At 40.2% G+C, this 15135-nt stretch overlaps 1 protein-coding gene across 4 annotated transcripts in view; it reads right to left on the reverse strand.

Moving 5' to 3' along the window:
- HAPLN1 (hyaluronan and proteoglycan link protein 1) overlaps nt 1–15135 on the reverse strand; it is an 83327-nt gene that overhangs the window by 23889 nt on the left and 44303 nt on the right. For all 4 annotated transcript variants that reach the window (XM_048503229.1, XM_048503230.1, XM_048503231.1 and 1 more), the window contains one exon: nt 2547–2912. In XM_048503229.1, coding sequence (XP_048359186.1) covers nt 2547–2912 — 366 coding nt within the window. The remainder of the gene's footprint in view (nt 1–2546; nt 2913–15135) is intronic.

Raw genomic sequence — 15135 nt, forward strand, 5'->3', positions numbered from 1 at the left:
GCCTAACTTACCTCACCGGGTTGTTGCAAGGATAAAATGGAAGAGAGAAAAATTATGTAAGTTGCTTTGGATCCTCATTATGAAGAAAAATAGGATATACATAAAGTAAATAAATAATAAATATAGTTGAAGATGGAGGCAGATAAAATGTAAATAGGTTGGTTGAATGGGAAGCAGAGAAGATAATAAGGAAAGTTGAAGATATTTATTTATTTTATTAAATTTATATCCCACCCATTCCCAATCAGGCTCAGGCTCAGGACAGCTTACAAAGATATAAAAGATAAATAATATATTTTAAAACAAATACAATAAATTGACATTATACATTTAAGCATTTAAAATATTGATGGTGACTAATAATAGCAGCATCTTACAGTAACCCATAATATATGTCTCTTCACTCAACCATTCCTCTATGTTGTCCAAGAGTAGGACAACAGGAAGAGGTACACAGTTCAGCCTAATAAGCAAGGTGATAGTTGATGGTAATTGGTAGTAGTTGGTAGTTGAGAGGGCAGAAAGTTGGAATAGTGGACAACAGGTGGCCTAAACCAAAGGCATGGTGGAATATCTCTGTTTCGCAGGTCCACAGAACTGTTTAAGGTCCCATAGGGCCCTGGTGTCAGATGACAGATATTTCCAAAAAACCCAAACAAAAACTTTCCTTCGTCTTACTTTTGGGGGATGCCTTATATTTCGCACTTCAGCAAAACCTCTACTATGTCTTATTTTCCGGGGAAGCCTTATATTCGGGGAAACAGGGTACCACCAGAAGATTACTGTCAGAGAACCAAAGTGTCCTAAATGGGCAATATGGGGAAATGCAATTCCAAAGATACAAGAGCCCTAGACTGCTCAAAGCCTTAAAAGTCAAAACAAAAATCTTGAACATGATTCGGAATTCAACTGGCAACCAGTGCAGCCAGCATAGCACAGGTGTTAGGTGCTCCATCATAGCTGTTCTGGTGAGAAGTCCCACTGCTGCATTCTGGGCTAGCTTTAACTTCTGGATCAATCTCAAGGGCAAGTTCACATAGAGTGAGTTCAGTAATCCAACCTGGAGTTGACGGTTGCATGAATCACTGTGGCTAGGTCTGTGGGATAGGTAGGGGGTCAATTGCCTGGCTTATTGAAAGTGGAAAAAGGCCACTCCCACCATGCTGTGACCTGGGCCTTCATGGACAAGGAAAACTCCAGAGTCACACCCAGGTTTTTAACAGATGAGGGCAGTTGAAGTGCCATACTGTCAAACTGTGGCAGTTAGAAACCTTCCACTGACACCCCCCCCCAAACCCAGAACCTCCATCTTTGATGGATTCAGTCTACTCTTTTTCAACAATCCAACCATAGTCTCCAGACACCATGTCAGAACATTTTGGATGGTTGTCGGATGGCCCTCCAACAACTGAAAAAGCTGGGTATCATCAGCATATGATGACAACCCAGCCCAAAGCCCCGGACAAGAATATAGATGTTAAACAACACTGGGGAGAGGATAGCCCCCCTGTGGCACTCCCTAAACAAGTGGATCCCACTGGAATGGCTCCTCCCAATATGTTACCTGCAGTCCTCGGTCCTGGAGAAACAAGGTCAACTATTTCAAGGCTGCACCCTGAAACCCCAAAGCAGTAGCTCAAAAGATTCATATGCATCTAAAGGTAAACACAGCCCCTTGTGCAAGCACTGGATCATTATTAACCTATGGGATGCTATAACATCATGATATTTACTAGGCAGACTATGTTTTACAGGGTGGTTTGCCATTGCCTTCCCCAGTCAGCTACATTTTACTGACCTTGGTAGGACAGAAGGCTGAGTCAATCTTGAGCTGGCTAACTATCAAACTTGGGTTGTGGGCAGAGCTTTGACTGCAGCATTGCAGCTTACCACTCTGCACCACTATTCATATGCATCTACAGAAATGAAAAAGAAAATGTTCCATAACCGTGCTCTTAAAAACAACTTGCAGCTACCTTTAGTTTTCTTGTCGTTTCTACTTGCTTAAAGGGAAGTCATAATTCCAGGCTAAAACATAACAATTCGCCATCATTTCTCCTCAATGCTAAAGAAAAAAAAAATTGGAAAGCAATTCAAAGCTAGCCTAATCCAGGAGGAAAAACAAAACAGAACTACAGTCACATTAATCAGAGGAAGCAGTAAGACAAAAAAAATTGTGGCACCTGAGAAATTACTTCATTGTAGCCTTGATGTGATAATCATAGCCAATAAACTACTTTAAATCAATTTGATGGAATAATCTATAAAACTCTAATTAAAATAAACCAGCTAACAAAGGTGGAAAGATTCAATTTTGGTTAAGCTTCTATAGGATGAACAATTTAGAAAACCTGCAACAATGTTCCTGTGAATTACTATGTGATAAAACTGTGAAGAATTACATGCAATAGAAAAACTATTTCCCATCATCATCATCATCATCATCATCATCATCATCATCATCATCATCATCATCATCATCATCATCATCATCATCATCATCATCATCATCATCATCATGTTTCTGTATTGCCAGAGTTGCTTACCTTGTAAATCTAGAAAGACAACAGCTGAGTCATCTTCCAATCCTTCAATCACCTCACATTTGTATTTCCCATAATCCTCCAGTATTATATTATTAATCACAAGTGAGGCATCATTTGCTGTACTTTTCCTCAAGAAGACTCTTCCCTGGTAATTTCCATAGCTCTTTTTGTGATGTCCCATTTCAACGTAGACAGGCACTACTTTGCGGACATTTGAGGTGAGTTTGGTCCACTTGATCCGAATTTTATGGGATGCTGAGTCAGATGCTTGGTCACCGTAAAATTTGCATGGCAGTGTAACATTGCCACCTCGTTGTGAGATGATTTTAGTTTTTTCTGTTTCCACAAAAAAGTTTGGTTCACTTTCTGAACATCAGGGAAGGAAAAAAATAGATTAGTATAAAACATTCCAAAAAGATAGCTATATTCATGGGTTACAGTAAAATGGAATAAGGAGTGCTGTGACACCTTAAGGACTAACAATTTCTCATTTCTTGCCTTTTTTGTTTTTTACTAATTAAGTCAACTCAGAGAATCTAGTTGGTGCAGAATGCCACAATTTGTTTATTATCGGGAACCAGGTGGGGCATGCAAATTACTCCCATTCTGCAGCCACTCCATTAGCTGGTCAGTTACCAAACTAAATTAACTGTATTGACTCCAACATACAAAGCCCTTCATGGTCCCGTACTCTCATATTTGCAGGCCCACCTATCCCCTTATGCTCTGCCATGACAACTTCACTCATCTGAGCAGGGCCTTCTGGATGAATGTACCACCCCTGCAAATGGGTAAGATCAGAAACTGCCCATACACATACCTTTTTGGTAGTAGTCCCCTATGACAGAATTCTTCGTTTTAATTTTTTTTAAAAATTGTTCTCATACACACCAACCCTCACTATCTCTGTTGATATTTATAACTTATTATGATAGCGTTGTCACTATTGTATTGATTCATTTTATTATAATTCTATGCTACCCTCCCCCTCATGGGCTCAGGACGGCTTCCGACACATTTCAATACAGTCTGAAATCAATTAAAAGCATGGGAAAACCAACCATCTGATGACATGTAGTCCTTTTTTTTACCACAAAATTAAACCAACTGCAGGAGAAAAAAGATGAGGGAAAGGGAGTGATGCAGGGGGTGGGGGAGATGAGGGAGGCCAATTTAATGATATTAACTCATTGCTGCCTCATCTATATGCCTGGTGGAACAGCTCCATCTTACAAGTCCTATGGAACTGCATCAGATCCCGCAGGGCCTGGGTCTTCATGAACAGAGCATTTCGCCAGCTTGGGGCCAGGGTAGGAAATGCCCTGGCCCTAGTTGAGGCCAGCCAGATGTATTTTGGGTCAGGGATCTCCACTAAGTTGTTATTCATAGACTGGAATGCCCTCTGGGGGATGTATTGGGCAATGATGACAGAATCCTTTTTTTCTATGGAAGTTCAGAAATACATGGCATTTGAGAGGCTTTTTAAAGTACACCTTAAAATGGATTTATTTATCTCATATGGGGAGATGTAAAAGTCAGGTTAGCAAAGCTTCATAACTGGGAAGTGGTTTGTAACAAAATAACAAATTTGAAGAACTTGAGGTAGTTATATTCATTCAAGCAATATACTGTAATTCCAAATGTATCAGTGTAGTTCACATACAAATGTTTAAACTTTTATTTTCTACTGAGAGTGATTTCTCTTGGCAAGCACTGTTTTTCCCCTTAAACTTAAGCTTTTACAGGGTGGTTCTTTAGTTGGGGGAGTAAGGAACATTAACATACTTTTCTAGTTTCTCCTTTAAATTAGCCTGAGACATCTCCTTTCACCAGAGCAATTTCCTGTTTTAGAGATCATTCTATTAAACTTAAAGCTATTTCCCTAGTTAACTGATTATGGATTCTTCCTGATCCAAACCCCAATTGAATTTTAGAGGAGAATCCTCCACCAGACAGCTTGCAGATCACACCCCTGTCTTCAAGCTCCAGCTGTTAACTCCTCTCTCAGGCAACTGACAGTTCTCAACTGCAAGAACTCTTCAACTACCATTCTTAGAATTCTATTCAAACTCCCACTCTTTCTTTCTTTCTTTCTTTCTTTCTTTCTTTCTTTCTTTCTTTCTTTCTTTCTTTCTTTCTTTCTTTCTTTCTTTCTTTCTTTCTTTCTTTCTTTCTTTCTTTCTTTCTTTCTATGGAATATCTGGCAAAGAAAACCAGTCTTGTATTTGCGTAAATACTGTATCCTTCCTTCTGTTTCAAACTTTCTGATTATCAGTTTTTGCCTTATAGCAGCTTTCACATCTGGTGACTCTTAGGCATGTCAACATTTTCAAGAGAATCAGCTTGGTGAGTTGTTTTTAAAAGTCTTGAGATATGTATAGTTTCTCTGAGTCATAAACATTTTGTATCACACCCTTCTCTTGGGAAATCCATGGAATTCCTACAGCTGAATGGCAAACAGCTTTCTTGTCTATTATGTTTCTGATAACTTTTCTCACACATAATTTTAACATGTTTAGACTGGGTTGCAGACACAGCTGTCTTTTATCATTACAGATACTGAAGAACACAAAGCATAATAATAAATCACAAAATACCCATACAATAGGAATAGATATCTTATTACTGGAATCTATCAAGGAGAACTTTTAAAAAAGGAGAAAATTTATGCATGTGGATCTTTCATGAACTATCTAGAAACTGACTCCATGTGATATTAATAATGAATATTTTTGTCATAGAATGAATTGAAAAAAATATAAATCTGGTAGACATTTAAATAGTGCTCTGTATTAAATTATGGACAGACAGAAATTAGAGTTGTGCAGACAAGAGGAAACAATAGAGACAGGCAGGATATGGGATGGAAATGAAGGAGAAGAGCAGCAGAATGCATTGTGAAAATCAGAATCAGTTTTTAAATGATAGCCACATTTCATAGCATTCAAATTATTGTAGTGAATATCAGAGCAACTGCTAAAATTCAGCACATAATCTCACAGCTTTCAGAAGAAAACACATGGCAAAAATTATACATGGCAAACAAAAGATTATACATGAATCTTCCTCTTTTTGAAAACTAGTTGAGTTAATGATACTTTGAGATCAAGTAACAGGCAAGTAACAGGCACCTTCAGGCTCACCTTCTACTGACATTTTACTACAAGAAGTTACAAGGATTTTGAAAAGTTAAATTCTTTGTGGAATGCAGTATAGCATCAAACTTATTTTAACATATGAAGCTGACATATTTCTGAAGTCAAGCAACAACTGACTTATGGTGACCCCCTGGAGCTTTCAAAGCAAAGGCCATTTCACTGGTGGTTTGCCATTGCCTGCCTTGGTGCCACACCCCTGGCATTTCTTGGATATCTTCCATTCAAATAGTTGCCAGAGTTGAAGCTGAGTGTGTGTGACTGGCCCAAGGTCACAAAGCAAGTTTCTATGCAGACTGAGGATTTGAATCAGCATTTCCCAGTTCAACACTTTAATCACTATGCAATGCTGGCTCTCATGAAAAGACATATATGGTATATAAAATAGATAATCATTAAAAAAATCATCCCTAGCTCTTTAAAATGATTTCACAAGAAGACTTCTACATGAACCTATGTCCATAACTAATGCAAGGGTGTACTATTCACATGGTATATAAATCAAATATACCAATATATCAATGGGTCTTTAGTGGGAGATTAATCCTGGGTGGACGGAATCTGCTGATGGAGGTGATGCAGGGCTGCATCAGCAGATTTGTCCTCTCCAGAACATTTACCCCAGTGGAGAGACAAATCTGCTGCAGGGCAGCCACTGCAGCCTTCCATGGTGGGCAGACATGGCGCAGAGTGCCTGCACCCCATCGCCTTCACCAGCATAGTGGGGGCATTTCCAAAGGCATGGCCAGGGGTGAAGTCAGCTTCTACTCAATATTTGGCTTTCTGGTGGTGAGACTTTTTTAGTTTTTTGTCTCTCTGGCCACCAAGAAGTCCTCTTGGAGGTGGTGGGGTGGTGCCAAAGAAAGGCTGTATCCTGTCACTGCAGGCTCTGGAATGGGCTGTAAGGATCATGGGGAGTTATGCTGTGAAGCAGTGGCGTAGTGCCCATGGGGCAGGGTGGGGCGTGGCCGGGGCATGGCAAGGGCACAGGGCATGCACATGCCCTGGGTTCAGTTTCCCCTCACCCCGCCCCTGCTGTGAAAGCACAGGGAAGTTTATTAATTGATAAAGTTGTCTGTTGAATCTGGACTTTTTATTATTTTAATTGTTTTATCGCCAGCTGGAGAGGCCTTTGTATATCAAACAGGGACAATGTAGGAAAGCAAGATTTTTTCAAAAAAAATATACATATACATATATACACATATATACACATACACATATACATATACATACACACACACACATATGTATGTATATATGTATATATATATATATATTAATATGTATATTTTTAATATATATATCTACACACACACACACACATACAGTGCAGTGCAGTGGATACAACCATTTTCCAACTAGCCTGCCTGCAGTCTAAAGAGCCATCATAAACGTTTTGGCTTTTTGTCCAGTGGAAGAAAGATTGAAAGATGTGAATGTGGGCCAAAGAGAAATGTGGGGTAGAAATATTTTAAATAAAGTACACTTTGCTCAGTGGAGTGGTAGGTTAGTGGCAGAATCCACTTCAGGAAATTCAGTATTGCAAATGTTTCAGAACTTTTGCGTTTTTTTCTGGCATATTACGTTAAAAACTGCAAATATTACAGATAGCTACCTAAATGCTATTTCTACTATTCTTTCTGATGGTATTGTAAACAAATGATAAATCGCGTCCCAAGCTTCAGCCTGGGGATGCCGTGCCTCCTCCCTCTGCTGGCCGAGCAGGCGGTCATGTGGCTGGGAACCGGCACGTGACAGGGGCCAGCCAGCCTATAAAAAGCTGTGCCAGCAGAGATCGGCCTCTTTCGAGGCCAGCGGCTGGAAATCGGCTGGTAATCCCTCCCTATTATAAGGTTTATTGTATTGTTTCTTCAATGTTATGCTTTGTCGCAGTTCACTGGGTGGTTGGGCATAAGAGCACATCCTATTTGGGAAGGCAGTAGCTTGCATGCCAGACCTTCCCACTTGGGGGCCTCTTTATGAGGTCCGTGGTGGCGATAGAGCTCTTGTAAGCAAAGCCTTGGGGTCGCACCGAGAGCTCGCTGCCTGGCAGGAAGGGGTGTCACAAAGTGGGTTTGCGTCCATGTGGCACCTAGTAACTTCCTGTTCCAGTTCCCTTGGGGGATGTGCCGGACAGCGGTGCTGTCCAAAGGGCCCATGGGATCAGCTGGGGCTGCCCTATAACCAGGTTCAGTGGCTTGCTGCCTAGGGGTCAGGATGTGCTCTGTTATGCTCGCCCAGCTTCAAGGTTATTATTATAGGTCAAATAAATTTGGGCTGCGGCTGATTACTTTTCCAACTAATATGTTGTGGTGTTATTAATGGAACGAGTCTCCACACATCTGCACGCAAAAAGTAATATGTTTAAAAAGGTACTTTACAAGAGTTCATCCTTGAAAACAACTCAGAATCTCCAACTGGTATAGACTGCTACAGCTCAATTACTATTAGTAACTAGACAGCATTTGTATATTATACTCATTCTGTACAAGCGACCAATTAGTATCCAAGTGCAATTCAGAGTACCAGTTATCACCTATAAAGTTCATGGTCTAATACCTGCACATCTGTAGGACTGCCATTTTCAGTTATGCTGTGCTGTGGCATTTCTATTCATTGGCACAGCCTTCTGACCATTCCATTCTTCAAATGGGTAAGATCACCAGCTTCCCAAATTAAGTAATCTCTGTTGTGGTTGTCATATAGTTGCTGTGTTCTCAATTGCTTGAAAAGCTAGTAGCTACATTCAACATAATGAAAATGTTCTTAAGCACCATTGAAAATAAGCAATTAAGTAGGGGATTAAGAATTTAAACTGAGCATCAAGATTGTATGTCCTCTCTCTGTTCTTCCTCACAAATTCTGGCTCCTTAGACTGAGAATTATATGAGACTATTAACCACACATGTTAAAATCATGCAAGTTATAGATACCATGAACTGCCCCCCCCCCCCCCCCAAATAAGAACATAAAAAAATAAGAAAGAGATTGCTGGATCAGATCAGAGTCCATCTAGTCCAGCACTCTTCTCCTCACAGTGGCCCACCTTTGGGAGCTCACATGCAGGATGTGAAAGCAATGGCTTTCTGTTGCTACTGCTCCTGAGGACCTAGTCTGCTAAGGCATTTGCAATCTCAGATCACGGAAGATCAAGATTGGTAGCCACAGATCAACTTCTCCTCTATAAATCTGTCCAAGCCCCTTTTAAAGGCTAGTGGCCATCACCACCTCTTGTGGCAGCATATTCCAAACAACAATCACGTGTTGCATGAAGAAATGTTTCCTTTTATTAGTCCTAATTCCCCCCCCCCCCCCACAACAGACACCTTGTGAGACAGGTGGGGCTGAGAGAGTTCCGAAGAACTGTGACTAGCCTAAGGTTCACCAGATAAGCCTCTGCCATTCAGGTGGAAGAGTGGGGAATTCTTAACCACTACACTGTGCTGGATGATGATGTAAATCACAAATGTTGACGTTACAGGAGAAGCAGTTTCATGACAAAATAAGTGTATGCATTAAACTAGAAAGCACACCTAATTATCCAATTCCAATTCCAAAGCCTTTATTGGCATTATAAACTACAGAGTTAGTAGAAAAGTAGAAAAGAGGCATTTATCTACTAACTGAGACATTAAAACATTAAAATGCATTAAAACATTAAATACATTAAATACATTAAAACAATGTTAAACGTTCACTACCACGCCTTGTAAACCACACACATATGAATTGATTAACCATTACTACTATGTAGACAATGATTGCGCCTGACCAAATAGTGCCTCAAAAAACTTGCAACATTCTCACATACAAGATCACAGGACCCATTGAGTAGAAAGTTCATCACAGATGGTAACCTGACAGCGTTTGAGCTCTCTACCAATGGACAGATGTACATGGAGCGTATAGACTCGTATATTGGACACTCCAATAGTACATGTTGAACCGTCTCAACAACGGCCATGTTACATTGACATAACCTGTTCTCATATGGAGTGTTATTATACCTGCCAAGAGTCATAGCGTTAGGTAGAGCATTAAAACGAGCCAAAGTGTACACTCTGCGTTGTTTGGGGTTGCACAGAATGTACAGATAGTTCGCACAGTAATCTGATCGGACAATTCCCAAGGCCTGTGGGGAGCAGCTTTTTCCCCCCTCCTGCAACATTCTCAGTTTCTCTCGTTCAACTAAAACAGATTTAATTTCATTATGAATTCTGATGGCAGACATAGTTTGGAACTGGTCAGCTGTTAAGCCCATGTTGTTAAGTTTCTTATCTATGTCAGCCAACCATTTCACAGATGTAGATTCTGATAAGAGTTGATGTATAAAACTATTGGGTCTGGGCTCAAAATGAATTTGGGTCCAGTACTTAAGTACTCTTGTCCATGCCATCAGTTCCATACTATTTTGTCCAGTTTCTCTGCATAGGGTGTCATATGGGACACACCTTGGTGACCCTAAAATTCTTCGCAAAAAGTATCCCTGTACTGACTCATAAGGTGATTTAATTTCGGGGAACCATATTGGGGCTCCATATAATAGTTGAGGGATTATCTTTGCATTGAAGATTTTCAGTGCAGCGGGGACAAATTGGTGTCCTTTAGAGTAGAAAAATCGGAGAATCGCTGCAGCATTCACCCTAGCTTTGTTCTCTGCTTGTTTGCTGTGAGGGACCCAAGATAGGTTGTAACTGAATAGGAGCCCTAGATATCTAAACTGACTTACTTGCTCTAGGACATGGTTGTTCACTTTCCAGCTACATTTACACCTAGATTTTGCAAAGATCATGACTTTGGACTTGTCATAGTTAAGCGTCAGCTTATTTACATGACAGTATTCTGCACTGCAGTTTAGTAGGCGTTTTAAGCCTACTTGGGAATATGACAAGAGAACAGCGTCGTCTGCATAAAGCAGGGTGGATATATGCAGCGAACCTAAGCGTGGCGGATGGCCATCAATTTTAGTTAAGGTTGCAGGGAAGTCATTGAGAAATAGGCAAAATAGACTGGGTGCCAGTGGGCAACCTTGTTTAACCCCTTTGTTAACCATAATTGATTCTGTTAACGTGCCATCTCTTGAAGTTCTTATTTGGCAAGTTGTATTCGTGTGGAACGCTTTAATTAGAGCTAAAAGTCTCTGTTCCATGTTTAGGGTTTTTAATTTATGCCATAAAAGTTCCCTATCTACCGAATCAAAGGCACCCTTCAAATCCAGAAAAGCAGCATAAAGCTTGCTTTTTCTTGTGCCTACGTATTTGCTTGCAAGATGTTGGAGAATTAGACAGTGATCTAGAATAGAGTTACCTGCCCGAAACCCGATTTGTTCTGGGCCGAGTAGCTGATGTTTGTCTGTCCAGCTCTTTAATTTTTTCAGTAGATAGTTAGCATACAATTTGCCTACGATAGATAAAAGGCTGATCGGCCTATAATTAGAGGGACACTGGGGGTCTCCTTTTTTATAGAGGGGTACAATGATCGCCTTTAACCAGTCCTTGGGAATCATTAAAGATTTGTTGATATATGTAAATAATGAGGCAAGCACTGGAGCCCACCAGTCTGGGTCAGTTTTTAACATCTCTGCTACAATGATATCAGGGCCAGCTGCTTTCCCAGACTTTAGTTGGTGAATTAATTCAATAACCTCTCGCCTGTTAACTGGGGCCCATTCAGGCAAATCCTCGGCTGGGCTCATGCTAGAGCTTCGGTCAATCTCTTGGTCGGAGTAAAAAATTCCAGAGTAGTGTTTCTGCCATAATGAAGGAGTGATGTCGGCAGCTATTGGGAGATTTTGACACATGCCCCTATTTGTTAATTGCCAGAATTGTTTTGTGTTATTGGATAGGGTGGCATATAGTAGTTGCTCCCAGTTGCGCCTTATTGACTCTTGACGTTTTATTTTGATGTGGTTGCATAGAGTCTGTTTGAGACGAAACAATTCAGGAGGCGGGAATTTGGCCTTGGAGGCCCTAAATCTATTGTATGTGATCCGAATCTGTTGATTCAAATATTTGCACTCAGCGTCAAACCAGTCTCTGCCTTTGAGATTTCCCTTCCCTCTTTGTTCCTAATTATTTCAGCAATGGTGAATAGAGAATGTGTGGTCCTTAACCAATAGATATACTAGGATGAAGTCAGTTATCCTTTTGTTGAAACTGTCATAATTTTGTTCTATGTGTACTTGGCGCTTTTTTTGAAGGAAATAAAATCTTCATATTAGCTGGACAGGCAAAAAAAGAGGCATTTGAAAAATTTGGCTCCTTCACTTTGCTCATTTCATTTCTATCATGAGAACATGAGAAAAAGAACTATGTGCCAAAATTCTATGCTGCCATCCCCAGACTGTCATAAAGAAAAATAATAATAATGTTATCCCCATTATTATTGTAAGGATTAGGGCCAGATGGGCCCCCGATAAGCAATCTCACATTAGCTCAAGATACAGATCGTTATCAGTAAGTTCAACACCATACATAATAGGGAAGAAGGAAAATGCATACTACTAATACTACAATACAGGGCTGCCAACTCTAGATTGGGAAATTCCTGGAGGTTTGGAGGGAGGCCTGGGGAGCGTGGAGTTTAAGGAGGGGTGAGAGATCTGTGTTGATTTGCGAAAGTGCAACAAGATCTCCTTTTTAACATTAATTTATTTAAAAGATAGATTCTGTGTATGTATTTTCTGGAAACTTTGTTCTCTGATCCCAAACACAAGAAATCTTATGGTGAAATACACTACAAGTCCCAAGTTTGAGTCACATAATTCAAAATAGGGTCTAACTATGGCCCACTCGGCACAGCAAATGTATAACAGGTTGCAGTCAGGATAAAGTAACCTGTTTTTCATTATTCGCATGCATCTGTGCAGGCCCACAGAAACAATGAGGGTTGCTGTTGCACCTTCGCACAGAGACACATCTTTTAAAAAATTTACTTCCCACTGATGCGTAGTTACACAAGAGGCACAAATGAACCTCCACAGCCATGCTGACGTCTCATGATACAACCATCTGCACCTGCGTGGCTATGCAGATATAAGCCACAAAATTTCAAAAAAGGAAAAGGGAGGCAAATAAAGTGCCTACTGCCCGGCCGTTTGCTTGCAAGCGGCTGCAACCCAGGATTTTTTAAAAGGCTTGCGAATAGCGCAATTCTCAAAAAAACTGGTTTGGGGAAAATAACATGGGGCAGTCTCATTTTAGGAGCAGGATCTGTGTGAAGTGCCTCCCAAAACTATTTTTTTAACCATTTGAAACCCATGTTTGTTGGCCTGTGCGGAGTGGGTTCTGTACTTTACCAGGCATATGAGGGCATGAATCAAATTGGAACTGTGGCATGTGAGCTTTTAAGTCTCCCTGCCAGGGATTATCTCAACCAAAAATAGACCTGAGGAATGCTACTTACCTGATTATGAAAATGCATGTTGGTGAGTGGCATTGTAATGGGTGGTTGTGGCAGGTGATGTTATTTTGCATCTTGCACAGCATGGGGAAGGGACTTTTTTTGTTGTTCCTTGGTCTTTTTGCATGCACAGTTTACCACAGATTTTCCCAGTGATCAAACTTTGTGTCTTGGAAATGTTTTATGTGAAATTATTCTGCACACGTCCATTGTCCTCATCATTTTGGGGCTTTCCCCCCTTACCTCTTCAGTTGCATTTTTTTCACACACTAGTGCTGAAAATGTATTATTCCTGATGCTGACCTGATGTCATCCCTGATACAAAAGAACAATCCCTCCCACTATTTGTTCTTTTGTACAGGCATTCTAGCCAGTGTGGTGTAATTTAGTTTAGTTTATTCAATTTATATCCTGCCCTCCCCCAAAGGGCTCAGGGCGGCACACAACAATAGTATAAGTAACAATATCAATATCAGAAAAATCAATACTAGCAAACATCAATAAGCATCACAATATACAAGAAAAATTCATAGACATGGGCAATAAAGTCAACAAAATAACAAGTCACAATATCGTACATTACAAAGTCAGTATTGTACATTACAAAATATACCATCACACAAAATTTATCAATAACATGACCCATTAGCATATAATGTAACAGTATCAGCAAAATAACAACAATCATGACATATACATAGCTAAATACCAATGGATATCAATAACTAGTGTACAATAACATGCCAATATCATTAATTAACAGAACATCAATAATCCTAGCCCCATAATACTTTAAAAAAAATAAACACAGATGGCAACCACTTCTTCTATATGAAGACTGCAAAACCTCACAACCTAGCTCTACATATGTAGAGGTCAAGAATGGTGGATTCTAATCTGGAGAACTGGGTTTGATGCCCTACTCCTCCACATCCGCAGTGGACTCTAACCTGGTGAATCAGGTTTGTTTCTGCCACTCTTCCACATGAAGCCTGCTGGGTGACCTTGGGCTAATCATATTTCTTTCAGAACTGTCTCAGCCCTGCATACCTCACAAGGTGCTTGTTGTGGGGAGAGGAAGGGAAGACAATTGTAAGCCACTTTGAGATTCTTTCTGGTTGAGAAAAGCAGAGTATAAATCCAAACTCTTCTTTTTTTCTTACTGCAGTTTTTTAAAATTATTTCATTTTGAAGTGACAATTCAAAAATGTCTCAGCCTCTATTTCTAGTACAGAGAATTACCAATCCAAAATGGAAGCAAAAAAAAAATCCCTCTATTAGAGCAGGTATTACCTGAAAAAACAGAAACATGTTGCCCACACTCACAAAGGACTACATTTTTCAGCCAAATTGATCTGCAGTAATACAGGATAGTTACTGCAGCAATGATTTCTGCTAGCATTCTTTTCAGGAAACAGGAAAACAGGTTACTTTATCCCAACTGCAACCCATTATAATTGCTCTGTGGAGATAGAGAGACCATAGAGATCCAATTGACCATGCTAACTTGCATCTCTGCTTGAACATTAAGATCACAGGTTCTATGTGAAACTGACACAGCTGATCCATACAATCATGCTGGCCTGTGTCTATATGAACTTGACAAAGCTAATCCAATTGACCATGCTAGCTTGTATATATGTCTCAAGGTTATATTGCCAGTTCAATATGACAAATAGATTTTTCAAAAAAATCCCTTTAAAAATGGAGAAGGAAGGAAGGCAACTACACAGGGGTTTGCACAAAATGGAACAATAATTTTTAAAAAACCCTACTGGAACAAGTGCCATTACTTGGGCTTACAACTGATGTCCAGATTACTGAGCAGTTCCCCTAGAAAAAATTGAAGCTTCAGAGGGTAGACTTTTTATGGCATTATATCCCTGCTGAGCACCCCTCCCTTCTCTGGCTCCAAAACCTCCAAGAATTGCCCAACCCAGTACTTACACCACCATTTCTTCAAGCATCTTCTCAAGCATAAGTGAATGCCAAGTGGCACCATGAAGTTCAAGAACTGCCCTCATTGAGGA

This window comes from Sphaerodactylus townsendi, linkage group LG07, assembly GCF_021028975.2.
Source record: "Sphaerodactylus townsendi isolate TG3544 linkage group LG07, MPM_Stown_v2.3, whole genome shotgun sequence".
NCBI classification, from domain to species: domain Eukaryota; kingdom Metazoa; phylum Chordata; class Lepidosauria; order Squamata; family Sphaerodactylidae; genus Sphaerodactylus; species Sphaerodactylus townsendi.